The sequence below is a fragment of the Agelaius phoeniceus genome, chromosome 16 (assembly GCF_051311805.1).
Source record: "Agelaius phoeniceus isolate bAgePho1 chromosome 16, bAgePho1.hap1, whole genome shotgun sequence".
Classification (NCBI taxonomy): Eukaryota; Metazoa; Chordata; class Aves; order Passeriformes; family Icteridae; genus Agelaius; species Agelaius phoeniceus.
In genome coordinates, this window is record NC_135280.1 from 7,690,076 (window position 1) to 7,717,887 (window position 27,812).

The following is a 27,812-nucleotide window of genomic DNA, read 5'->3' on the forward strand; positions in this document are numbered from 1 at the left end:
ATGCAAACCAGCTTGAATAAATAGGTTTTTTGAACACATCCATGCTATCCCTATTATTTTATGTTCCTCCTTTTCTTGTAAAGGGATTGTGCACTGCTTTTCATTAGAATATTTGTCCTTTACTTTGTCAGCTGATGAATGACTCTCATATCTCATCTCTAAAATTTCACTTGCCAGTCCTTTTATCAATATCTATGTCTGGATTCCTGTAAATTTTATATTACTTTGCCTGCTTACAGAAATGAAATACCACTACTTTTGAAGTGTTTTAGGAGACTATCACCTTGACTTAAAACTGTCTCTGTAATTATGCTATGCCCTAAACCTGCACTAGATGGCGAGTCACACTGAATTTATGCACCAATAAAACTGATGAATTTCTGATTTATTTTCTAATGAGTTCTATTTTCTTTGAGGGCATGGAATAAACACAAAATAGACAGTAGGTGAGAAAAGGTAAAGTGCCAAAGATTTCCATTTGCTTTGCACTTCATCTGAATTGTGCAGCTTGGGAAAAGATACATGTTGTAAAATAAACTTGCAAAGAAAGTGCCAACATTTCCAGTTTCTCCTAGTCTTTCCTATACAACACACAGGTACATGTGGAAGAGACAGAACTGCTAATGCCACAAGTATTTAAAGGCCAACCCTGAAAGTCTAGAAAACTGCATTTTCACTCACAGGAGCTGAATCATCAGATAAACTTGTTTTGAGTGTAATTAAATCCTTAAGGGTGTACCCATATATCTAAGGGAATTTTCCCCCAAATTTTATGAAATCAGCTTTGTTTTTAAACTTTTTTGTGACATGATGTTGTCATTATTTAACAGCCAGCAGCACATACCTGTCTCCCAGGGATTCTATGCACTTACTTTCACCTTTGCATTATTTATTGCAAGAGTAGGTGTCGTGAGAGCTTCCAGTGCTCAATGCCAACAAATAACAGTAATTGGTATCACTCTGAAATCACTGCATTTGTGAGGCAAACCAGAGAAACTGAGACAGAAGGTGCACATGTCAGGCATATCTCAATGGCTCTTGGCCACATATTGGACTCAATGACTCTTGGCCACATGGTGTGAGTGGTAACTAAGCAGAAGGCTCTAGAATATTATTGATCCTGAATCCAGTGTTTTCTGCTGACTGGACTGTGACTTCTGCAGAGGGCAGATTTCCCACAGGTCTCAAACTACAAAGCACAAAAAGAAAGCCAAAGCTAGGTAGCACTGATGAAGAAATGCACAGAATGTGATCTTATCTGCTCTGTGTCTAAAAGAAAACATTGTTCTCCACCAGTTCAATTCCACTAAATTTCACTCCTTTCCTCATTGCAAATCTGTCCTGGCAGGATGGAGTGTTGTATGATCCTCCTTTTTCTGCAGTTTCCTTTCAGGACATAGAGGTTAGCAACCCTCTCCACGATGGAGCCTGTTTCCTGGTAGGAGGTTTCCAGGAGGGATTTAAGTTGATGGTTATTTGTTTTAGTGGCAGACAGTGGAACACCAGCTCTCTCAGCAAATTGTTTTGCCATCCTACCTTTGTTCTGGGAGCCTTAGGCTGTGTTCTGAGCTTAAACACTGCCTGCCCAGCTCAAACAGGCCTTGTTAGTTTTAACCTGCAATTCTGAGAGATGCTTTTTAACCTTACTCGTATGTTGCTTGAAAGACATCTTTGAAAAGGAGCTGTTATGAAGAGAAAGAGACCACAAAGTCAAATGGGAGACTCTTATCTTTCTGCTTCTTTTTCTCCTTTAGTACCTGATTGCTGAATCTGTATTTATGTGATCTTATCTTGCAAGCAGCCTGAATACACAGCTCCTGATTTCATTAGGCACGCTCTGCAAGTACTAATGGAACACATCTCAAGGTGCATTACAACACAAAGCTTTTGAGCCTCATAGAAAAGAGTTTGCTGGAAACCCAGCCCCACTCACAGCAGGCATGAAAACAGAATAAATTGCAGCAATATGCCCCTCAAGATCCTTCACCCACAGAAAATGGAGGCTACCACATCAACCCCCATAATGAACATTCCTTCTTTTTAGTGATGCCCTCCTGAATAAAAAGTCTACTAAAGGCACAAGGTGCTAAGAATACTTCTTACTCCCCAAGAAGAAGAGTAATTTTTGAAGGAATTTCTTCTTGATTCTACTAATCCAGACCCACCTGTTTTCAAGTCAGCTCTGTCCTTCATGCCACTGAAATGCTATGCCTGGTCTCCTCTACCAGCTACAGCTCTGGGGGTAAAGTTCACAAATTTTATCAGAGTTTAAGGGTCAAAGATATTTCTACTACAACTATGGACCTGCAGGTGTTTACAGAAATAATTCCATGGTAAATTGAAGGAATTCCAGTACCTCAATATTTCTGTAAGATATTTTTTAAGTGTTCTGAAATGGCTGTCTGGGGAGGCCTCATAGTTCACATGCACAGCTGATTGCAATCCTAAGGATGAATTGGTACATGTAGCCCCTTTCATTTATTGCACAGAAAACTGTGTTACCACTGAAAACCAATGGCAAAATCTGGCTTAAACCACAAATTAGTAGCTTACTTGAGCTACAACTTGGCTCTTAAGTACAGAAGGGAGCCTCACAGACAAGACATCAAAGAGTTACAGACATTAAAGTTACCTGTGCAAAGAAATGAGAGTTTTCCCGTGACTTCAGCACACTCTCAGTCCCACAATTAGTAGATCCATAAGTGCAAGAGACAAGCAGACACTAGGCAGAGGAGCAGCCCTCAAATACTGTCCCAGGTACCTGACCTGCTGCTTTGTCTGCAGCCCTGACAAGAGAGGGGTGTCTAATTACACTTGGAACCCGCGGGTGCTTCTGCAGGCGAGTGTTTCCTCCTGTGCTCTCTCACCTTCTCCCTGGGTTGTTTATTTTCAAACACAGAAAACCCAACTTCCCCATACTTCTTCCCAACTTCTCCACCTCCCACAACCACTACTAAAGATGAGGAAGTACTTAATTAATTTAATTTTCCCATGGAAAGGTGCAGTTGGCTCCACTGGCGGTAAACTTATCAGCCTTATCAGCCTCTTGGTTTGGCTGATACAGCTGCAGACATTTCAGCAGCAAACCCTACTGCTTAATGCTCCTTCACTTTTTTCTTTCTCAGTATCTGGATAAAGGCAGGACAAGATGAAGACACATCCATTTTCCCTTCTTCTATTGCTGTTTCTCACAGGCTTCCTGGCAGCAGACAGCATAAGCCCAAGTGAAGCAAAGCTAAAGAAAACCAAGCTCCCCAAAATAAAGAAGGAGAACCACGTCCTCTTGCTGAAAAAGAGCAACTTTGACAGAGCATTGAAGGAAACCAAATACCTCCTGGTGAAATTCTGTGAGTATCCATTTCCCCTCTCACCCTGGTGGCTCTGCAGAGAATGGCTGATGTTGGGGCACTCAAGAATGCTTGTTTTACCATTGCTTTGTCCCCTGGTAGTCCTTGTTTGTTTTGGTTTCCTCTATGTATCTATTTCTGATTGTAACTGCAGTAATTTATTCTTTTTTGGGGTGGTTAAATACCAGTCTGCTGCATAAGACAGTGCTGAGTTGGCATTCTTTGCTTCCACAGCCTAGTTTTGCAAGTGTGTGTTTCACAGCAGTGATGGGTAAAACATATTAAAAAAAAACCCCAACCAAACAAAAGTTAATCAGAGAGTGCTTTTCTCCCTCTTGCATTTTCATCAGCACTTTGTCTGAGATTTTTTGGATCCATCTCTCCTCTGTGAGCATTTGGGCTTTAGGGGTTGTCTTTTTACAATATTTTGATATCTGTAGTTACATTATATTTTTCTTTTTTCCCCGAAAGGAGCGCTTGATTAGGTAGAGGCAGGTTTGTGGTCCTTCTTTTAAGGTTCATGTTCATTCCTCCTGGGGGACAAACCTGGTGGGGTTTTTGAATAACTAACCTTGTTATTCAAAAGGCTGGGCATCAAGTACATCACAAAGGCAAAAGCCAAGAGGCAGATCCTTGTGATGTTACCCATCTAAAAGTTCAGATGCTGCATTATATAATTATATATTATATTATATATTATTTTATATATATAATATATATAATTTCCCATGCCCCAAACAGGGATCTGCACTGGCCAGCAGCTTGCTGTTAGCAGGAACCCTTTGATCAGCGTAAGGCAGCAAAATCTTTATTTCTGTTGCTTGGGCTTCACCTTGTTCTGCTGAGCCAAACTCCCTGAGCTCAGTGCACACGTCCCCTTAACCTTAAATTACACAAACACTTGCCAAACCTGACCCGCTTTGGCAGCAGGTGCCAGACACACCCCAAATTGTTCCATATTTGGAAGGGACATTCAAAATTAAGGCAATATCCTAATTTTGCAGAAGTGCATCTAATTTGGTCTTTTGCATCACTACCAAATGTGAATTTTACTGCTGATATATAATTATAATAAAATATAATATATAATAATAATAATAATATAACATAATATAAATATAAATATTTTATATAAATAAAAAGAAAATAAAAACATAAAATAAAATATTAAAAAAATTAACAACAAATTTTAAAATTAAAAAATTAAAAATAAATATAAAATTTAAAAATTAAAATTAAAAAATAAATATATAATAAAATATAATGTATAACATATAATAATATAATAGCAACATAATATAATAGCAACAATAACATATTATATAGAATAAAATATTTAACTTTAATATGAATATATAATATACTGTATAATAGTATAGCAATAAACAATAAAACTGATCATAACATAAATAAAGAATATAATGAAGACAATAAAGATAATAATAATAGTGATGTAGTGTAGGTCAACCTGAAATGAAAACACTTATACTTTCAACAACAAAATCTAAAATACACTAACAGACTCAGGAAACAAAATATGTTTGGATCATGCCAAACATTTCATTAATCCTGAAACAAGGTTATAAATCTTCAAGTGTTTTTAATCTTTCAGAATAATCACATTAGAAAATTATTTAAAATGTAGTGTTTTAAATTTTTAGATACTTCTGAAAGTGTTGAAATTTAGGAAGATTTTGTTTACTAATTGTGGAGTATTTAAAGCTATTTGCCAAATTCAATCTGCAGTTGTGTACTGTTTTATTTCTCTGAAGATGCACAATTTTGATGAAAAAGTAACTTACCAGAAAAAAACCCTTAGTCATTCTGTATTGTAAGAGCTGTTTCAAAGCACAGCATCCAAGTGACCAGGTCAGAGGAGAGTTTGTAAACAAACTTTCTTGGTACTGGCAGAGATTATCAACAGGGAGATATTGCAACACCCCTCAGGATTGCAACCAAGTATGAGTAGAAAACAGACATGAAAAAATTCAGGAAGAGACAGGAGATGGAGAAAGAATTGTTCAGAGTAGCTCAGTGACTTGGGCACTCCAGGGATGTGGGGGTCTAACCAGGTTTCCTTGCCCCTCCTTCAGAGCAGTCTTGGACCTCTCTGATCTCCCACCACCCTCACACCTGGCTTCTTCAGAAGGGAAGGACAAACAGACTCTTCCCTTCCCCACCACATCTTCCAAAACACAGAGATGAGGCTCTGCTCCCCAAACACACCTTACTCCTGTGATCCTCATCACTCTCTGCTTTGGTTCAAAGGCCTTACTGAAAACTCACGGATTGCCTTTCCCCCACAACCATCAAGGCATCCACGGTCCCTGGCAAGAATGATGGACTCACTCCCGGGAGTGATGAGCTCCACAGCACTGGTCCATGATCTGGAAATCACTGGCCTCAATCTCTATAGAGAGAGCTCCCTTTGGAGACATGGCACTGAACAGCCTCTGGGGCAGTGAAAAACTGTCCTGCAGTGAGGCACTGCCCTGGGCTGTAGGAAACCTGACTCCACGATGCTGAATGAGATGATTCATTTGCTGTAATAATTTCATTGCCACAGCACAAGGAGACTAGTGATGGGACCTGTACAGAAAAGCCATAAGCCTATATCCTTTATATCCTACTCCTAAAAAGTCTATCTAAATAAACAACCTCTACCAACAAGGAACTATTAAAGAAACTAAGGTAATGTGAGAGAAAACAATATTGCCCAGATCACCCAGGAAATCTGTGAGGCTGCCAGGAATTAGCTTCAGAAATCCAGAATGAATGTGAGACCTGAGATCTTTTTCTTCCTGACTCATTAGAGATCACAGAGACAGAGAGTGGGAAGGACTCCCAGGCTTCCCAGAAGATGGGATTTTTTCTGGGGCTGTACCAACACCAGAAACATTTGAGCTACAAACTTTCATTCAAGACTGTGCCTTAGATCACCTGTCAATTATAAGAAAACCTTTCCCTGTTGCTTTATGTTATTTACTTACCAGTCCCACAGTATTTGTCAGGTGAGGTTGGCTTTGACGTTTTCTACCCAGTGACGCCCAAGCCCTTTTAATACTGGCCAGTTCCACTCTGACAGTGTCCCAGGTCTGCCTTCCTTCAGGAAGGGTTGCTATAAATACATGCTGACTTTCAGCCAGGCAATGCATGGATCCCTCTGGAGCTGGGCAAAGTTCACAGGGCAAGCACTGAGTGTGAAAACAAAGCATTGACCCAGAAACCCAGCGCTCTTCCTCTCTCATCCCAGCTCTTCTGCGCAACAAAACATGCCTGAAAACCATGCAAGCATCACCCAGCAATGTGTGAGTCCTGCCCAGCATCTCATCTCAGCACTCAATTGAAAGTGCTCTGCTGGTGCAGGCTGTGGCATCCCCCAGTCCACACTAAACTGATCTTAATTCCACACGAATGCTTCTGAGCACAGGGAATTCAGAGCACTCGTCACCAGCAGAGATCTGGTAGATCAGAGGTAGGCCTTAGATCAGTGCTGCCTGCATGGGAGAGTTTCAGTGTTTACACTGCACACTGCCTGAATAGAAGTCCCTCTGTTGACTTTCACTGCAGAGAAAAGCAAATAAGCACCATAAAAAGTCTCAATCACTCTAACAAATATGCCTATCACAGAGAGAATTAAGTTTGTACACTTGCCAAAAGCACAGCCTTCAGAGCACACGCTAACACCATTTCCTCCAACTTATCAGAAGAATTCATGGAAAACCACAGACCCCAGTGAATGCTTGGTTCCCCAGGCTTCTGAGAATGCCTGCTGCTGTTCTTTCCAGTGAAAAGTTTTCAGATCCTAAATAAACATGGGGATAACCTAAAGACAACTACACAAGTGGTGCAGACATTGTGCTGCTGCTTTGTGTGCTAAGCACGCTCCCATTTCTGAGAAGGTGATGTTTGCCTTTTCTAGCAGAACATTTGTACATCTAGTGAGGCACTGGGTTAGCCACAGTATTCCTAAAACCTGGGACTAAGATAATGACATTTAATAGGCAAGATGAGGGTTACTCTTGAAGACAAACATCTCCTTTTTAAGGCACAAAAGCTGAAGGTGATGTTATGAAGAATAAATTGAAGTTACCTGCAGCAGAATTACTTACTAGCATGGGTCCCTCATGTAGGTGTCTCTCTCATGCTTATTTTAATGAATGCTTGCACTAACCCAAATTTAGAATAGACCCTGGTGTTTACATAGAAGGAAATCTCAAATTTCCTCAGTTAAGAAGTAGAGAGGTCAGCACCAGAGGTTATGGCTGTATCTCACTCTAGAAGAGAAGGGGAGAATTCAAGGTCACACAAGCAAGCTTGCAACTGCAGCAAGATTAACATCCTTCTACTCTGATAGGTTAAATGTGAATCTATCCTTCATCTCAAGACTCTTCTACAGAGAAATTTTTATATCTGTAGTGCAACTGTAAAAGCAGCCTGCACAGATGAGAAATGGGACTGCTGAAATGGTTTTGTGACCATGTCAGAAACTAACAGCCAGGAAATCAGTATCTGCCAGGACAACAGGCACATTCACAATGACTGCTGCAATCCCTAAAGCACCAGTTCAGACAGAATAATGAGATTGGAGGACACCAGCAATTAGCTAAAGGAAAATTAACTCATTGTGCTTCTATGTACAACCACTTCAGGAATTCTATAGGGTCATTAAACACATTCATGTGTCAGCAAAAGATTTATCTGTCCACATTTCAATATATTTTAGCTTAGTAAACTGCACCATGAAAAAGAAGTAGCAGCTTACTCAGGTTGTCAATGCACTGAAGAGGGAAGAGTCAAAATACAGGATTTCTGGTTCTCTTCCCACTTTTAATTTTCAAACCCTTACTTTATCCTTGTTTTTATTTACAAAACTACTGATATGGAAACATTCTCCCGTTGTTAATACAATGCTGTTCTTGAGCTGACAGCCTTTGGAGGGCCTCTTCCTTCTGGCAGCTGTGGCACAGCACACTGGTTTACACAGGTGTCCTGCCACCCACACTGCCTTCCCTGGTGACCTTGTCACAGCTCTGCTGCCTCTTATCCATGTCTGCTTTGTTGTTCCCTGCTGATGCTCCTCGAGTTTGGAGCCTGTGATGCCACCTTAGCCCCAGCAGCTGCTTCCTCATCCCATGGCCTGAAGTGATCGGTGTCAATAAAAATCTAAACCAGAGGAAGCCAAACAAAACTCAAGAAAAGGCTCCAAAGAAAAGGAGTGATGATTTCCTGCAACACTCAAACGACTTGAAAGATAAAGCACCTGGGAGGCAAACAGAGAATGAGTGGAATGAAAAGGAATTGATGGAGAGCTGAAGAGGAGTCTAATCACTCAGGAAAGCAGGGGAAAGGTGCATGATGGATGTTTCCACATGATTTCTGGGTAGCCAAGGAAACAGTTTTTATCTGTCTGTTCACTCACTGAACTTGTGTCTCACAGTTAGCAGGTTAATGGTACTTCAAGTTCTCCTGTCTCTGACTGCAGGAGTCATGCACTTCTCCCAGCTGCAGCACAGAGCTACTAACTCCACCAACTCTCATTATCTAAGCCTGCTGCTTACATTCCTAGTTAGCTGCAACTCTGACTACTCAGGCCATTCAGTGAAAAGAGATCTTTGCTAAAATATCTGTTTGGAATTAAAATATTTCAGAGAAAAATGGATCCTACACCCTCTTCCTCCCAGACAATTTACCTAAATGTCTAGTGTCTAAGCTTAATATTTCTGTTACATTTGTGAAACTTCAGCTTCTGTTTCACCAACAGTTTATTCTGCCCTTTCTTATTTCATTGTGCAAAAAGCATTTCAGCTTCCACTTTCCCAGCTGTGGTAAAACAGCTGTGCAACCTTAGGTTATTAGGAAAAAAAAATCATTGTACTGAAATTGCCTCTGGTAAAGTCAGCTAATTCAGTAAAACACTGACTTAGAATTAGCTGAAAGCTGCTGGATCCTGGTTTGCTGTGGGGTTTACTGCTCTGTCCAGGGCCACACACCCTCCCTCTTGGACAGCCCAGTGACTGCTCTGGGCTAGCCCTGCCACCTGCAGTCTCTGTGTATCAGCACTCTCAAACTGCACTGCAAGTACTCCATGTCTTATTGAATAGTCCACCTTTGCAGTCATTTTCAGCAAAAATATTTCATAAAGGCTCAACACTCAGTGTCCCTAGAAGCAGCAGTATTTTTATAGGGTAGACAGGCAATTTCTTACATTGACAGGTCAGAATTGCAGGTGTTCTGCTGTTGTCTCTAGAGCATATTCGGGTACAACTGGAGATAATTTTCTCCCCCTTTTTTTAGTGCTAGGAGATAACAAATTACAATCCTGATGAGGGAAAGGTTCACAAGACCATTTTTATCAATTGGAAATAAAATATTAAAGTTTGGGTAAAATTTCTTTGAAAAATCATAATAACCTTATTTGATGAAACACTAATTTTAGAGGCAATTAGAGCACAATTTGGGTTTGGACTGTTGTCTTCAGGCTTATTTACTTTATTTAGAGAAGCACCTTCTCTTCATCACATGGTATCTGAGTGTCCCCTGAGCAGACTCTAAGTCTGTTCTACTAACAGGAACCCTTTGGCATATTAGCAGCTGGAGCAGCTCTTCCAGTGCAGGGTTCTGTGAGCCTCTGCCAAGATGGGTCTGTCTGTGACTGGATGTGGAAGTTCCTAGCACCATCACTTCAATATTTGGAGAAAATAGCATTATTTGATGCTAATCTTCACATTTGCTGCAACAGTAAGGTGGAAGAAAATGACTGATGGCTGGGATTCAGAGCAAGGATAATGATGAATAATGCAAGGAATGTAACTCAGCACTGAGTTAGAATATGGATTTATCTTTCATGTATTAGAACTCTTACAGAAATGTCCATTTACTTTTTGGGTATAACCACATTGGGCAATGTCTTCACATCTATTTGTAAAAGAACAAAAGACAGTTGTTTTGTTACATTTATGCTTTGGTGTCCTTGTACAGTTATATATCTGAACATGTGTATACAGAAAAACACCCATATATACACAAAAGAACAAACAATTTTATGAAACCAAATTTAACTGCATGTTCTTCATCTCTTCCTATTTGCAAAGTTTATTGAAGAAACAAAAAAACTTTATGTGCCTAATCTAAAGAAAAAAATTTTGTTCTGTATAATTAAAGAAATTTAACAAGACAGAGTATCTCAATTTCAATCAAAATTCAGGTTTTTTTCAACCCAAATTGCAAAAATATAAAGCTCCAGGCCTTTATCTCTGACTTGTCTTGGAATGCAGAGCAGTCTGTGTGCCTGCTTTCCTTCTCTTGTCCTTTTTTATGTTAATATAAGTTTACAGCTCCAGGGCCCAGCCTAGGATGGCCCCTCTCCTTCCACCAAACACACAGCTGCCGTCTGAGCTGGGGAAGGGCTGGCACACAGGACAGCATGAGGAATACATGTCCTTTCAAACATGCATTTTTGAAAAATATTTCAAACACCTTTCAAACACCACACTCTGCTCCTCTCTTTCCCTCCTCCACATCTCATCTAGTAAAGTACTTTCTGCATTACAAAAGTTTGCCTCAGTGAAGTGCTGATCATTGAGTCCTAATGTGAGCAATATTTAACTCTATCCTTCATCTCTCTTAAACTCATATCCAGCATAGTCAGTCAAATTACTTTTTAATTGCTCCACATATTTTCCCAACAGAAGAATATCGAAATGTTGCTGGTTGTTCATCGTGATTGGTTCAAGGACATTTGGAGTGGTGAAAAACCAGCATCAATACAAAGAAGTAAATATAATCCCTCATTTACTTCTGAGTTATAGAAGACTTATTCAAACCCTCCAGCTAGCACTTGACACAACAACCTCCACTAGAAAGCTTCACACTGTGGCTTATGTAACCCATTTGCTTTTGATTGGCCTTTTCCAGATGTTACTTTATCTCAGTCTTCTCAGAATTTATCTGAAGAATTTGCTGAGGCTGCACGACAGCTTAAAAAAGAAGCTCCAAGAATCCAGTTTGGCAAAATTGATGTGACACACCAACATGACTTGAGAAAAGAATTTAATATTCAAGCCTTTCCTACTGTGAAATTTTTTGTGAATGGCAGCAGGGAAGATCCCATAGACTGCAAAGGTAAACTGTCTCATGCACTGATAAGATAATGATCTGTAATGACAGGATGTACCCATCTATTACCCTGCTGAGAAGAAAAATACAGATGCTCAGATAAAAATACACAAGGTGGGAAGCTGGTTTGGCCCATGGTGTTAAATATGTAATTGCCTCTGTACCAATGCAGGAACTTGAATCTGAATTCATCTTCCAAGGGCATAACTGAGTATTCTCTCTATTAAGTTCACAGAGTCAAATTAATTACTGGTGTTATTCCACCAAGTACAGAATTGCCCCAACAAGACAACTGACTCCCAGTTATTACAATAAACATTAATGAGTTATGCCAAACAAGAACTGGGTCCCTAAACTGCTCCATTACTCTGCTGATCCACTGCAATTCCCATGGGCACTGTGCCTACAGAAACAGGCTGGAGCAACACTACATCTAACAAAGAACTGGGAATTCACAGGCTCCTTAACATACAGATCCACTTCCTAAGCTAAGGAAAATAATTTTGCCATTTAGCCATCAGAGGGAGCTCATATGTGGCTTAGAATAAAACATGGATTAATTTGAAGTATTTTACAGAAAGCTATTAAGCAAAGGCAACCACAGACTTGAGCAATCCCAGAAACCCAGGTTTTATTAAACATTTTTGTTCACTTTTAGTACATTCAAGGAAGGTTATGTTTTTCATAAAATGATGAACTTTTACAGAGGTGATAAAAATTGCTTGATTTGGTCAAGCACCTCTTGGTGTACTCAGCAAATACAGGTGAGGTGAGTCACAACTTTAATACAACGAACAAAAAAAGGAACCCAAAGTTTCCCTCCTGAACTTGTACACAACCCAGTGCTAAGATATCTTTAACTGCTGAGCCCCCAGTGGCTCCTGCTGAAACCTGATCTTCAGTATTTTTAGCAACTTGCTCCTCCTTGCTATTGAATTTCTTACCAAGTTCCCAGCACCCAGACTTGTGCAAACAGCAGCCTCTGCACAAATGCCACCGAAAGCGTGATGTGCCATACTGAACTTCTATTAGAGGGGCTGATGCCTGAAAGCAAAAGCCCCCACCTTCAGCCTCTGATTAAATCTACAGCATTGACAAGAAAACCTCTCTTAAACTGGTAAACCTGACAGATTTTCTGGTGTGAAACAGTGAGTACAGAGAATTGTAACAGCACACACACGGTTGCCCTGCAGCAGAGAGTTGCTATTTCAGGCACACTTTCTAGCAAGATGCAAGAATTGGGAAACTGGCTGCTGCTCTGTGCTTTTTACAAGGCATTCAGCACCAATCATTTGGAGCACATGTACCACCAACAATGGCTTAAATTACATTTTGTTCACGGGTAAATGATTATGTGCAACACTGAGTAAAACCCCACATACACGTTTGGCTTTTCAGCCACTGAGCATTGGCAATTGGAAATGTGCACTGGCCACCCAGTGACTTCTCATACAGGACTTGGTACATAATTCATGGCCCAAAAAAACCTGCAGACCTTACTTAAACAAATAAATTAATTAAACTCTTTATGAAAGATGGAATTTTTGAATGATGTCCCTGGCAATGGACATAACATGAAAGCCAAATTCTTGGCTTTGTGAAATCATCAGTCACAACTGCAAGGTCAGAAATTCGCCAGTACACAGGCTGAGTAAAGGAACTCAATAGAAAGATTTACCACATAGAAAATATTCTTAGGGGTTAGAGCACTGACATAAGTGACAAGACCTCAATTCTGCCTTTAGACAGCAGAAGTCAAGCACTATGTGGCCACTAGATACTGCTCTGCACTTTGTTCTGCAGCCTGTACACTCCAGAGCAGATGACTGCCTGCTTCACTCAAAAAAAGAAAAGAAAGTATTTTAAACTAGTTGCTTTGCTGTCTGCTGCAAAATTGTGGCAGTAAAACAGTCTGACTCAATTTTGATCTTGTGTGACTGCTAAAATGCACAGTATCAGGACTTGCATCTCTGATAATCCACTTGTACCATACATCCTGACTCTAACACTTAACTTTTTCTTTTTAATGTATGATTTTAATTAACCCTTACTCTGGTCCAACAAGCCTGTCTGTCATACAGAGATGAAAGGGCTAAGATTTTAATGGCCTGAGCCTCAGTTTCTTGCCTCAAATTCCTCTGAAAACATGATAGTTTAAAAATGTAATTTTTAAAGAGATTCAATACTCTAAAACTTCTGAAAGCTTAGGACAATTTACCAAATAAACAGCTTGACTATAAAAAAACTGGTAGTAGTAATTTGGAAGCCAAAAGATGGAACAATCCAGAACTAAATGACAACTTTGACACTTCAGCTTTGTTTCTTATGTCTAAACTGAAGTGATGCTATGGCCCCACAGAGGAATTTTAACACGTCTCCGTGCCTATCAGATCCCTCCTGCAGCATCAAAGGAACAATTTTGGCACCTAATGTAATTGAACAAACAGTTCAATAAAATCTGCAATTGGTTTGAAGTCATTCTGGATTAAACCTTAGGTCGATAGCACTTTATAGCTTACTGTGATTTTGGGACACATGAAATCTTGCAGGACAGGTTTCCTACCTGTCTGAATTTCCTCATCTCTATTCTCCATGTGTGATTAATCATTTAACTGGACATAAAACCATTTGCAGAGGTCTCAGAAAAAGCTGTACTGATCCACTGTTGGTCTTCTAGAGTCACAGTAGTTTAAATGGTGATAGAACCTGAGGTTGAACTTGGATACCTCAAACCCCCTCTCAGTCAGCTTGGACCTCAATCCTAAGGAGCCCAAGTCCATTTGTATTCAGCATCCCTCTGCACCTCCACTGCCTCTGTTCAGATTGCACAGAAATTCCTGCTGTTCATTTTGATTTTCATTTTAACTCTCTTTTCCTTCCACAGGAGTCAGAAAAGCCTCAGCCTTTATTACATGGGTAAAAAGAAGAACAGGACCTAGCACTGTTTTAATCAACTCTACTGATCAGGCTGAAGCCATGATAAAAGCTGGTGATTTAGCAGTGATTGGCTTCTTTAGGGTAATTATCTGGAAAACTCAAAAGGCTGGTTCTGTTCCAGCTTTGGGATGTACTGCTTGCTATCACCACCAGAGCCCACACATCCAAAAGACCAAGAACTCACCAGAAAAATGCAGACCCTCCGTTTTCTCCACATTTGAAAAATAAAATTTAACAGTCTCTATCTATTTTTTCACACTTTTAGACAAGCAGAGGCAGAAATAAGGGAATCTTACACCACAGCACATTTCCTTAACCAGTACCTGGGCACAGAGACCCTGAGATCTGCTTCTGAGAGCAGGGTGCTCCAGCAGTGTCTGCACGGCTCTGGCTGGTCACAGCAGTGTTTCCTGCATCCTCAGAGAAAGGCCTTCTGCCAATCTCCCCCAAATTTTCCTGATGTGAAGAAGGACAAATCTGCATGGATAGGAAGTCATAAAGTATTCCCACTGTATAGGATCCAACACACGTAGTCCTCTCTTAAGCAAATTCTACCATTTTCCAGAGCAGAATAAGGTTCCTAGGATTTGGGCTGAGTGCTAGTGATCAACAGTCAGTAGAAATGCTGTCAGAGTGAATAAAACAGGAACAGCTTTTTCCTGCTTTTTCAATGTGTCCTTGAGATCTTTAATATCTGGAAATTCAATCAAGGATTTTCTCTAACTAAAGTGACTTTTATTCTGATATCTCTCTGCCCAGTTAAAAACACAATGTCTGGACTCATACTTGAACTGATAATATCCCAAATGTGCTGGCTACAGCAGACAGTCCAAGTTCTGTGGATATGGAAAACAGGATTCATTACCAAAATGCCCCATAGTTACAAAGCTGGTGAGCACATAGAACATAACAGGACAAACTGTGAAAATGCTCAGTGCCCAGAATTTTGCTTTGCAGCAATCTGCTTGCAGCCATTTAGGAAGGAAGGAAGGCAGTTTTCCAGTGCTGGGGGAAATTGAGAAGCTCTTTCTATCACAGTGATGCCAGAGAGTTCCCTGAACCACACTGATAGCAGATATTGCCTGCAGATGTGTTTGACTGGACACTGGTTTAGCTCAGGGCTGAAATGACAATAGATGAGCTTGAGCTAGGGCATGTCAGAAATTTAATGGGTAAAAGCCAACAAAACAGTGTCCAAGGAAATTAAGAGCTGTATTTGGGCTTCTATTACTCACAGATTGCTCACAAATATGAGTGCCAGGATGTGTTGGAAGGTCTCAGCATATAAATTACTATTCATCTAGCATGAAATAATTGATTAAATCAAATCTGGAAGTGCTGTTGCCTTTCATCCTGCTTATTTACTATTAGTTTGAGGGTGGACAGCAGAGTGACTATTTGACAGATGCAGGAGTCAAGGTCCCTGCCTTGAAGAGCACTCAGTCAAGCCCCAGATGTGCCAGTCAGCTCCTCTTGTGAGCAGAGAGCCCTCCTGCCATCCCTCACCTCCTGCCAGCTGTGCAGGGAGCAGCTGGCACCATCCCTCCCAGCCTGCAGAAGGCTCTGCAGAGGGTGGCAGTGCCAGGGGAGGGCAGGGAGGATGAGATCAGTGCAGGGAGGACAGAGGGGACCCCCCACCATCCCTGCTGACCCAGGCCAGCCAGCACAAGCTGTGCCACAGCACTCCTGGGATCCCCCCTTAGAGGTAATCCTGGAAAGCATTATCCACTTTACAATTATTCTTGGCTCTTTACTTCACAAGATTTTAGGGGCCTGCTTCACCTGGAGCTCTAACTCCTACACATATTAGCAGGATGTAGGGCAAAGTCTTAATGAATACTCTTTCTGGGACTAGGAACTTCACAATGACAGTGTGGAAGTTTTCTGTGAGACAGCCAGAGATGTGCCAGAGATGCCTTTTGGGATGACAGCCAGTGAGGATGTCTGTGCTAACTACGGTGTCCAAAGGAACTCTCTCGTTGTGTTTAAGGAGGTAGGAGTACAAAAGTCTAGCAGGTAAGGTGTGCTGACATCTGTGGGCTCTGGAAAGGCAGTTTGGGAATTTTTCAGGTTATATATACATTTTATGCTTAAGGATCTGGATATAGATTATATTGGATATTTCCAATCTGCATTCTAATCAACATTTGCTGCCAAAGTTCAGTGAGATTTGCAGATTCACCTCTTTTTTTGTGTGTTGCTTTTGACCAGGAAATTTCTTCCAGTCTACAACAGAAGAAGTGGCCAACAATGAAACCAAAACTGCAGAGAGTAGCAGCAATATTTAGACTAGGAAGTAGTAAGACCAATGATTTCCTGAGTGAGCATATCTCACAGATAGTGTGTATCGATGTAGGAAAGATCTTTCAGTATGTCAACATTACTGAACAAATTAAAACTGTCAGCTGTACCTTGAATTTTAGCTGTAATCTTGTTCTGCAATCTAGCTGTGACAATCATTTTACAAGCTATGGAATTTCAGTGGCTCAGGATCATAAAACTCTTGCTTTTAAAGCCTGTCATTTTGTTCCTATAGTTGATAAGGCCAACAACCTCACAAACTTCTCTATTTGTCCAGGGAAAACCTGTGCATAATGAAGTGCTTGAAGATGGTAGGCAGAGCAAACTGGGCCTGACAAGGCTAATCAAAACCTTCACCTTGGATTTGGTCACTGAATATAACATTGAGGTATGTGCATTTCACTGTGTTAGCAAAAACTATGTGAGAAAGACAGAAATCCATGCAGAAAGAGACCCAGGGAGCTACTCTGCACCTTAGGGAGTGGGAATTGTCTTTGCTTGTTTGACAAGGCAACTCTTAAACACACCTAGAAATGCCAGCAGAACCCAGCTCTTGGTCTAACCCAGGCCAAATGATGCTTCCCTCTGGCAAGGTGGTGTTTCCTAGATGTGTTGGAAGGTCATGAGGAGGAGTGGCTGGTGGAACAGTGAGTTCTGAGCTAAGCTGGGTTGGAAGGTCAGTCCCTAATCCTGGCTCCAAACATTCCTCCCCAACACAGCCACAGGGAGCTCTGGGCCAAGGCAAGAAGGAAAGAAACCAGCAGTAATTGTTGCTAGTGCAGGTAGGAATGGAAAGCCATGGAAATCCCTGCTGGCCTGGGGGACACCCCATTGCCTCTGTTTATAGGGTGGCATGAGAAGAAAGGTAGTCCTGGGCAGGGAAGGAGATACCAGCTGCTGATGCCACGAGAAGGGAAGGAAGTGCCCAGACAGGTCTTGCCCCCACAGCTGCTGCAGCTGGGCCTCCCTGGGTAACACCAGCTTTTACTTTCAGCATTAATTCTTCTGTGTGTTTTGTACAGGAGGTCAGACTAAAGATCACAATCCCTTCAGACTGTAAAAATCTATGAATAACTATGTGGTTTTTCCTGGAACAGGAAAAAAAAAAACCAACCCTCATCAGCTGCTGATTCTTCTTACTTTATCTGCTTTAAAACAATGAAACAAAATCCACTGGTTATGGAAATGACTGGGAACTGAGTCTTAAAAAGTAAAATTTGCAATAGCAGAGCCTAGGGATACTGATATGCTGAGCCTCTGATTCACTGTTCTGCCTACAAAGAGTGGAGCAGATGTTGAGTCTTTTGTTTCCCAGACATCTGTGAAGATTTTTGATGTCCCTGTTGAAAATCACATCCTGCTGTTCACCCCAATGAACTCGGAGACATTCAGTGAGATTTACGAAAACTACCAGTCTGCTGCTGCACAATTCAGAGGAAAGGTTTGTAACTCTGAATCCAGATTTGCAAATAGGAGTGCCAAAAGATCAGTGGAAAACCACTCACCAATATTACTGGTAAAAATACACTGCTGTCAGTCCATCTTCTAACGCTACCAAAGCATTTAAAAACAGTTTCAGTAACAATTATCTGAATTTGTTAAGGACAAGCTGAAAGATAAACTTCACTTGGAAATGATTCTTTAAAACACAAAGACCACAAAGAGGAGTACTAATTCTGGCTGCTCCAAATTAGCTTGTTTCAGATTTTACAAATATAATTTTCTGGGAGCAACTTCCAGCCAAAGGTAGTTTTAGAAAAATTCTGGCAATTTCTGGCTCTACCAGGAAATACCATGAGGATCTCATAATATTGCCTGAAGAAAAGGCTGGAGCAGCTACAAAACCTGTGGAATATTGCAAGGTATGTGCATAGCCTTGCCTGCAGCCACGTGTTTGCATGTATAGACACAGTTATAGGCAGTATACACACAAGTATTTTGGTTTTCCATGGTGCTACTCCTGCTCCAGGTACATGAGACACTGAAGAATAGTAATCATCTTGTAGAAAAATATCACATATTGGTAAATATATATGGATTACAGGTCTTTCAGCTCTTCTGTCCTGTTAAGATTTATGAAGAAGAGTAATAAGCACATTGGGAGGTAATTTAGAAGTGTTACTGAAAGATGTGATAGCAAAGCACCGTGAAGGGACAGAGGGAAAAGCTTCAGCACTTTTGGCTGCTTTAGCATTTGTTATTAACTAGGATCAAGGTGTAATAAAGTCCACAGAGCTTCTGGGTTTTGGTCTGAGACCAAAAATGATCCTGCACAGTTCCTTGAATTTAAGGTTAGATCCTTGCCCACTGCCAAGCTCCACAATCCATTTCTCCAAAATGGCTAAACCAAAGCTGGAAGGCCCAACCAGGTGCATGATTCTCTCTTTATCACCAGATACTGTTTGTTTGGGTGGACACTAATGAAGCAAGGAATGGACGGATTTTTGAGTATTTCCGCATCAGGGACATTGATGTTCCTGCTGTGAGAATCCTCAACCTCACCAGCGAGGCCAGGTACAAAATGCCTGCAGATGAGGTGACTGTGGAGAACCTGAGAGAATTCTGCCAGAGCTACCTACATGGAAAAGCAAAGGTATGCCCTTTACTAATGAGACAGCTCTCTACTACACCAGCTAAAACACAGCAAAAACTTGGCAGAGCACCCCCTTTTTAAATTAGAATAGTGTCCTGTTGTGATCACTGGTTTATTAATCTACTTTCACCCTAATTCATTCCTCTACCATCTTCAGCTGTTGACTGAGCATCCCTCTGTATTTAACAACTGAGGTGGACTACAAGTCCTCCAATGTAAATCCTGGATTGATCATTTATGCCCAATATTTTAACTGATGCCAGCTGTTTTATTTGAGTGGTTTAAAACCTCCCTATGCCTCTATCTTTCCAATATTATAATGAAGATATTTCCTTTCCCTCGCTGGGGAGAGATGCAAACAATCATTGCAAAAGATTTTAAGGTTACAGGAAAATCCAGTAAATCAAAAAGTGACGGTTTCAGAGGGGATTAACATTTGGTATTTGTTTAAAGGAAGTTTAGCAAAGTGAATTTTCCCAGGGGGATCATTCCCAATGGTAAATACAGCATTTGTTGCCATAATGAGGCACCATCATACTCATGTGAAAAATGCATTAAAATGCTGTGCTTATTCAGTGCTCCTCAGGGCGATTTACAGGGAGACAAGATAAAGCAGTCAGTATGAGAGCAGGCAGAATTTAAGAAATGTGAGTAGGTAGAGCCTGTGTTTAGTGCTGGAAGGGAGCAGAAGGATGGAAGCAGAAGGGATGTGGCCTCTTTCTTACCAAGATCTGCTTCCATGGAGCACATGAGCCTTTCTGTTACTGTGCCATGGTGTTAAAGAAGAGAAATTCCCAGCTCCTGCACTGGAAATTGTAGAAGTCATGTGGGGACCATGATTGGTGGTGAAGGCAGAGATTTAAGCAGCAATGAACACTTCCTGGTGTGTTTTACATCACTTTTGAAAACCCACAACACATAAACTGTTCAGTAGTCCAGCTTCTGAACATTGGAACAGAATTCAGAACAAGGAATACAACTGTGTTCCAAAGGATCATTTTCAGACAGTCTGCTACAGAGTCTGTATTCAAGAGAGGGACAAATAGTTCTGAGCACCAACTACCCTGGGGTGTGAGATCCCAGCTCCTGCTGAAGGGAGAGAAGGTGGAACCATGGCTGACCAGGATGTAATGATAGAAAAGAGTTATCAGACAGTAACAGAGCACATTAGGTAATGTCCCATCAGACTCACATTAGCTTGAGCTAGAGCCAGTTTCTCAATGTTCCCTGCACTTTCACAATGTTTCTAGCAATGTTTCTTTTTCTGCTTAGCAACATCTCCCTAGTGAAGAAATTCCACAAGACTGGGACAAGATGCCTGTCAAAGTGCTTGTTGGGAAGAATTTCAACAGTATCATCTTCAATAAGACCATGAGTGTATTTGTTATGTTTTGTAAGTGTTGTTGTTGAATTCAGATTTTAAACCTCTATAACATGATCAATTGGAAGGAAAAAAGGCAAGCTCATACTTAATGTACAAAACTAATCTTGGCACTTTACAGAATCTGAGCTCGATGAATTTTTAGTGTTTCTGGAAAGAATTGAAGAAAAATTTGTGTCATAGCTGTGGAAATGCTCTGATACCTTTGCTGACTTAGTGTTGCACTGAGTAGCACTGCATCTCTTCAGTAAATATTGGTCAAGGCCATTTGAAATCTCTGTGTTGAAAGACAAGAGGGCACTGGAACATCGTGGTGTACAACTGAAGCGCGTTGCACAGCATGAACCAGGCTGTCTTCCAAGGGCAGAGGGAGAGTCAACTGAGATTGTCTGACTATAATGCTCCAGGATTAAATCCCAGATAGGAATTGTGGTTTAGGAAATTGTAACTCTTTTTTTCCTCCTCTGTCTGCAAGGGATGTGGCTTCCTTACATGACTCTTTCCAGCAAGAAACCTCTGCCCTATCCTTGTACCAGCCAGCAGGGATTAGTTTGTGCCTCAGCTCCTTCAGTAAAGCAAACATGCAGCATTAACAGCAGTATAGACAACTAGCTGTACTGCCCTGAATTCCAGAAATCCCTAAAGGTAGTACATTCCTGCCCCCCTCCTTGCTGGCTGCAGCTGTGTCACTCACACAAGTAATTTTTACAGTTCAGTATCATGAACAAACTGAATGAGCTAAGCAAGAATTGAACCAAGTCCTCTGGAAATGAAAGCCAGGGAATGTACTGTATTCAGTCAAGTGCTCCTGAAATTTTAATTCTGTGTGAACCAAGTGTGAGCATTGTTCTCCTGACTGAGGGATTGGCAACTATGTTGTGAGCTTTTTAAAGGGACACACAGCTCTCAGCAGTTTGCTTTTCTGGTGACCTGCATCAGTGCAGTGCTGAGTCAAAACAGCACCATGACTCAAACTCCTCTTTCTAGAGTCAACATAGTGTAGTTTATTTGTTAGCATAGCACAGTTAATTTTACTATGCAGGAAGTATTTTGTCGTTCTGACAAGTATTTCAACATGGGAATGATGCAAGACTTAAGATTGGTTGCACTGGTTATCTGGCACACCCCTCCAGCAAAGTAGTCCAAGTTCTGTGTTTGTTACAGTCATAAGAGGCTAAAGAGAGCTAAAGCAGCACTGCTATCAGAAATGTGTTAGTGAATGACTGTCACTACATGGAAATGTGAAATTCATGAAGGGCGAATGGTTTCAAGCAGATATTTACCACAAACCCTGTTAACCTGAAGGGCTAGATAGGTCCCGGTGACTGCACCACCACATGCACTTCTGTGTCCTTATAATTTTATCCTTAAATTTGCAGATGCCCCTTGGTCCCATGAGTGCAGAAAACTCCTGCCAGTCTGGGATAAGCTGGGAGAGCAATATGAAAGCCACAAAGACATAATGATTGCAAAGATTGATGTCACAGCAAATGACATCCTGGCCGTGGTTCTGGACCGCTATCCCTTCTTCACGCTCTTCCCTGCCGGGTCCCATCACCAGGTGAGAACCTCTGGGAGAGACTGGGGAGGCCCAGAAAGCAGGGGGCTGTGCCTGCACAGGTGTCACAGGGAGAAAGGAGTCCTGTCACTAGGAAAGATTTGGTCTTTTCTGCTCAGCACTGGCTTCTGAGTAGGCATTGCTGTCAAGAACCTGAATTAGAGGTGAAACTCTTCTATTGTCTCATCCTGTATATGGAGAAACCCTTCTACTGGTTCATCCTCTATATGAGGGAAACCTTTCTATTGTCTCATCCTGTATATGAGGGAAACCCTTCTATTTTCTCAACCTATATATGAGGGAAACCCTTCTATTGTCTCATTTCAGGTATCATTTACTCACTTGCACTACAAGTCCTCAGGGCACCACATGCTGCTGTTTAACCATCTCCAATCAGCCTGTTGGGTTCTAGCAACAGTCTCAGCTTGGAGTGAATTTACAGATACCTCCCAATGACTGCAGTGCCTTTTTACTTCAAACCATGACAGGAGAAGCTCTCTCAAAGAGCTACTTGTGCCAGTTATTTCCAGAGCATGTATGATAAATGTCTCTAAAATGTTGGTACTGCTCTTGTTATTTTCCTCTACATTTTCACAAAACACAAATCAAAATCTTTCTACTGTACATTTAAGCCAGTAATTTTACTTTGTTCTGGTATCCCAGCCTCCACTGGTAATAAGTATTTGTTGTCAAGACCAATGATTTTTGCAATATGCTACCTAATCAATCAGCTATGTTACACAATAATTAGAAAATGCTGCTGAAAGTGGAGGCAAAAAAAAAATATTAAATAGCTACATTCTCCATCTATGTAGATTATCTAATTAAAAAGAAAATATCGCTGAAGTGAAAAAAAATAAAAAGATACCACTATAATTAAGGCATTACTAAGCTTTTCATTTTTCTTCTTAGCAGTAAACTTAAATTAAATTCTGAGACATTTACCCATGTCCTCATTTAATCTCTGAGAGATATTCCTCTCAGATGTGCATACACAACTTCTGATGAATTGAACTGCAGTCCTGCACGCTCACACATTTAGTCTTCTAGCAGAAAAGCAGAAACCCTTTAAATGCTCAAAATAAATGTAATTTTGCAAAAAAACCCAAATACACAAACAAAAAAGCCCCAAAACAGTAAAAACTTTGATTAACTATTGAGGGATTGTATCATAATTAAAAATACTCTGGAATTAAAGGGTATTTGAAATCTCAAGTTCTTCCTTGCGCATCATGTTTTTGCACTACTTCCCTCAAGTGCAGAGATTTCATCTTGTACTTGGCTGGCATTGCAGGTTCCTGCAGGTGTCTGTTTCTACGGGTTAAGTGAGAAAAAGAACTTTTACATACTCCCATGCACAGATTAGTGTAATGAAAAGTGTTGACACACATCCCCAGTAACCACTGCAGGAATCAGCTGCTCCTCTGGCTTTACAGATCTTCAGGCTCTGAGAAATTGGGGTTCCAGCCATCATCAGAGTTGATAAAAATCAAGACTCAGCTGATAATGTTAATTGCCTCTGGAGAAATAAAATAATCTTTCTCGAGAAACTTAAATTTACAAACGTAAAAACCATTAAAAAGTAGTTTCAAAGCTGCCACACTTTATATTAAAATGAAATTTTTCAGTATACAAAAAGTGTACAATTTTAGTGAACTCACCAGTGTGGAGGTGTTTTGGTTACAGCCCTTTGAACTCAAATCAGGTGTAAGAGTAGCCCTTATAAAGTAACACAACATTATTGGTCTCAGTGGGAGTGAGCTCAACCCAGCTGAGAATAGTCCTCCACCTATTTCTAAATACTCAGATAACAGCAGACAATTCCCAGTGTCACGTACACGAACTTCTACAACTTTTTTAGAAAAAAGTTGTGCAAAACCCTTTTATACTTCCAGAGAGAAAAGGTTTTTTGGGGAGGAAACTTGAAAATATATTATGGTGCCTAGACACACTGAAACTACTTCTTTCATTAACTTCCTCAGAAGAAAATCCTCAGGAAATCCCCAATTTAAGGTGAAGTATGAGAAAATTAATGTCACTGCTCATTTTCACCCTCTTCTTTCAAGCTGTGCAACAGTGCATTTCAAAACCATTCCAGAATTTGAATTTCCATCAAAATCTTTGAACAGTTTTGAATAGCATGGCTGGACACTTAAAAGACTCTGCTCTTCAGAATATCTTACCAATGTTTATTGTTAAGCACGAAAAACCCCACTGATGTCAGTAGCTGGCAGGATCTCAAACTAATACCAGAAAATAATGGTTGATTTTTATCCAAATCCTTTTCTTCTAAGGAATATACATATTCTTCTTTACACTCAGTTTTCATATAATGTTGGAACCTGCTGTGCCTCTGTCCTTGCTTTCTAAACTGAGCACAAAAGTCTAGAGTTTGGTCAGTGTAAAGAACCCAAATCCCCCACCCCATTTTGCCATTATGTCCAAAATTTTGTGTACAGAGTTACGTACTTAACTTTAATTCTTTTTCAGGAGGTGGCCTATACTGGGGAATACACATTGGAGGCATTTTCTGAATTCTTAGAAGAACAAAGAAAGACCAAAGCAGAGCCAGGAGAGGAGGTAGGCATTTGATCCAGACCTGACCTGCAGTGTAAGGCAGGCAGGTTCCCAGCTTGTGAGACATCCCTGAGCTGGCTGCAGCCCAGCCACCCTCCTGGTCCCCTGCTTGGGCCAGGGCTGGGGTGGTTCTGAGCAGCTCAGACCAGCTCATGGCTGGTGCCATCCCCACAGCAGCCGCAGCCTTGTAGCACAGCCTGGCAGGCACACACCCACTCCCATCCCTGCTCCTGTCACACAAAGCCTCATCCCCACTGCTGGTGTTATCCCTGAGTCACACACCAGCCCTGGCAGCAAGCACAAAGAGCCTGCACCCTGGCAGGTGTGCAGCAACACTGGCTCACAATTTTTTAGCTGGAAAAAACAAAGCACCAGCTAAGTGTCAGAGTTAGAGCTGTTCAAATCCCCATTGCTCACCTCATTCTGTTACATTCAGTGCAGCTTCTCTTCCTCCTAAAACAAGGACACAGCTGAGAGCACAGGATGTCCCTTCTCTGAGCAGTCTGGTTGTGATTGTTGTCAGTTCCTTGACCCTTTTTTCTGCACTGTAAATCAGACCAGAGAAGTGTTTGCTGTCCCACAGCTGCCTGTTATTTAATCACAGACACTTCACTGCAAAAAGACACATGGTAAGTGAGCAATGTGACTGAGCTCCACACAGAGAACTACAGGGAACAGAAAAATTCCTGACATGTAAATGGAGACACTGTCCAGCCAGTGTAAGAATCCTGGGCCCTTTCTGCCCAGCATGAAGTGGGATCACAGGATAGCAATTGTTTTTAACACTCTTTTCAGCTGGTAGGAAAACTGGCTGTGGGTGGAAAAACAGTTTTAAGTTTGCAGACATATTTCCACCAGAGGCTTTGATTTTCTCCTGCATTCAGTGCTTCAATGTGCAGTTACTGCTGGAGAGAGATGACTGAGCTAGTACTGGGACACAGAAGGCTGCAGAGCAGGACCAGACACCCAATCACTGCAAAATTCTTCTTTCCAATACCCAAAGCCCACACCAGATATCTGCCTTTTGCATGTTCCTTAGTACTGTGTTTCAAGCAGATATGTTGAGTTCTACACAGTCTTTTACATGCAATATTTGAGCTCTGTATATTCTGCTGTCTCTCCTTCATGCTTTATTTCACATAAGAGAATAAGTAAAAAAAGTCAGCTTAGAAAATACCACTCAAAACCATGTTCTGTGTAGCAAAAGGGGTAAGTAATTGGCATTTTCTCATCTGTTCACTTTTCCACCCTTACCTGACACCCACCACATTTTCCCAGAAGATTGCAGTATTAGACCATTTGCAGTACAGTGCTTGATATGAACTCCCCTCTTGAAGTAATTCCTCATCCTCACCTCAGGGCATTCACAAACACACAAACAGGATAAATAGGGTATTTCTTTTGAGATTGCCAAAGAAACACAGTCTTGTGTCCATCAGCACACGTGGTATTCTAAGTTCAAATTAAATCTTCACATAAAGCTCCATCTAAGCTTTGCCATAAACCAGTGAAAAGGTTTGAAAACAAAGTGCATTTTAGCAACAGCTGTACTATTTCTGACCTCATTAATGAGACCTCAAGTTCCTTAGTTGGAAAAGATGAAAAACTGCATTTCAACTAATCTTAAAATCTTTTATTTTTTTTAAAGAATTACTAGAGTCTTTGTGAACATTTGTAATAAGCAATTTTCCTCTTGCATTTCCTTTTTTAAAAGGATCCTGTGGGAGGAATCAAAGAGGATTTCAGCCAAAAGGAAACTGTAATAACAGAGAAAGAACTTTAATAGTTCAGAGAAAGAGAAACATTCTCAGGATTGTGGGGAATCCTTCCTGGAAGGAGCTCAATGGAAGAATGACTCATCTCAAGTGAACACAGAGCTGAATAAAAAAATAAAAGTAAAGAATTTAGTATCCATGGCTTGTTATGTGTGACTTCTCTTCTGAATCCAATTTAACTCCTAGTTTTACTGGGATCAGTTCTCAGGGGTTCTTAAAATACTGTCAATTTTGCTTAAACAGTGGCTTTATTATTAATAAAACTGCTCTTCTTTAGAAAGGTGTGTATGCCACGGCAAACAGACCAAGACATAAAATCACACTATCTTGCAGAACGAGATCTGCAGCAAGATTGCAACTGATTGCTCTCCAAAACAGCCCTCATGTTTTCAAAGGAGAAACTGCTCCTTTGAACTGCTCCCAAACTGCTCCCAAAAAAAGAAGGGTCTAACACTGCAAAAAGCATACTTAGAGTGATCTCCAGAAAAAGTCATTGAAGCTAGGGGCTGAGCCCCAAGGGGCAGCAAGGAACAGTTCATGGTTTTTTTATTATCAAGTAGTAAAAAATGCAGAAATAGAGATAAAATTTAATTCCAGTCAGAAAAATACTGTGGCTAACACACAAAGTAATAAATATGACTCTCATTCTAGTTATGTGGGGTCCCTTAACCACACGTTAAAGAAGTGAGACAAGGGAAACTGCTGGACAATAGTAATTTCTTCCTTGCAAGGACCAGATAAAGCAGAAATAATTCCGAAAATTTGAAACCTTTTCTTACACAATTAGGGAAGGAAGAACACATCAGAATTTCATTTCAGAAACAGGTGTTCAAAATCTCTGTTTCCAAATTGTTAATGCTAATAATCACTTTCTTATGTAAGCAGGGGAAAAATACGGAAAACTTAGCAAAGGAAGGAACACCCATCTGAATGGAAGAAGGCTCCATCACTGCAGTGAAGAATACAGCACTGAGAGGAAGCATGGAGACCTCCTGACCCTCACCTGTCACACCAGTCAACAAGAGAGGGACAGTTTTAAAGTACCTGAGCTGGGTAATTTCCACTGGCCCTCTTACATTTATGGTGGTTTGCTAAAAAGTGCAGTTCATGACAGGTGGCTTGTTTGCTATCCAAGTGTAATTAAATAAGCACACTTTGAGATTTAAGGTGAATTATTAACTTCTTTACTTCACAGTTCTTGCAAATAAATAGGGCTCCACATGCA

The 27,812-nt window shown here is 40.8% G+C and overlaps 1 protein-coding gene across 1 annotated transcript; it reads left to right on the forward strand.

Moving 5' to 3' along the window:
• The first annotated feature begins 1,421 nt into the window (after positions 1 to 1,421).
• On the forward strand, positions 1,422 to 26,667 carry PDILT (protein disulfide isomerase like, testis expressed). The gene is given in 14 exon segments (XM_077187043.1): positions 1,422 to 1,438; positions 2,840 to 2,942; positions 2,945 to 2,999; positions 3,126 to 3,347; positions 11,265 to 11,471; positions 14,350 to 14,483; positions 16,258 to 16,395; positions 16,981 to 17,091; positions 18,019 to 18,144; positions 19,099 to 19,296; positions 20,569 to 20,689; positions 22,057 to 22,238; positions 24,726 to 24,815; positions 26,527 to 26,667. Coding segments are annotated over 14 exon segments (1,773 nt in total). The 3' UTR covers positions 26,596 to 26,667.
• The last annotated feature ends 1,145 nt before the right edge of the window (positions 26,668 to 27,812 follow it).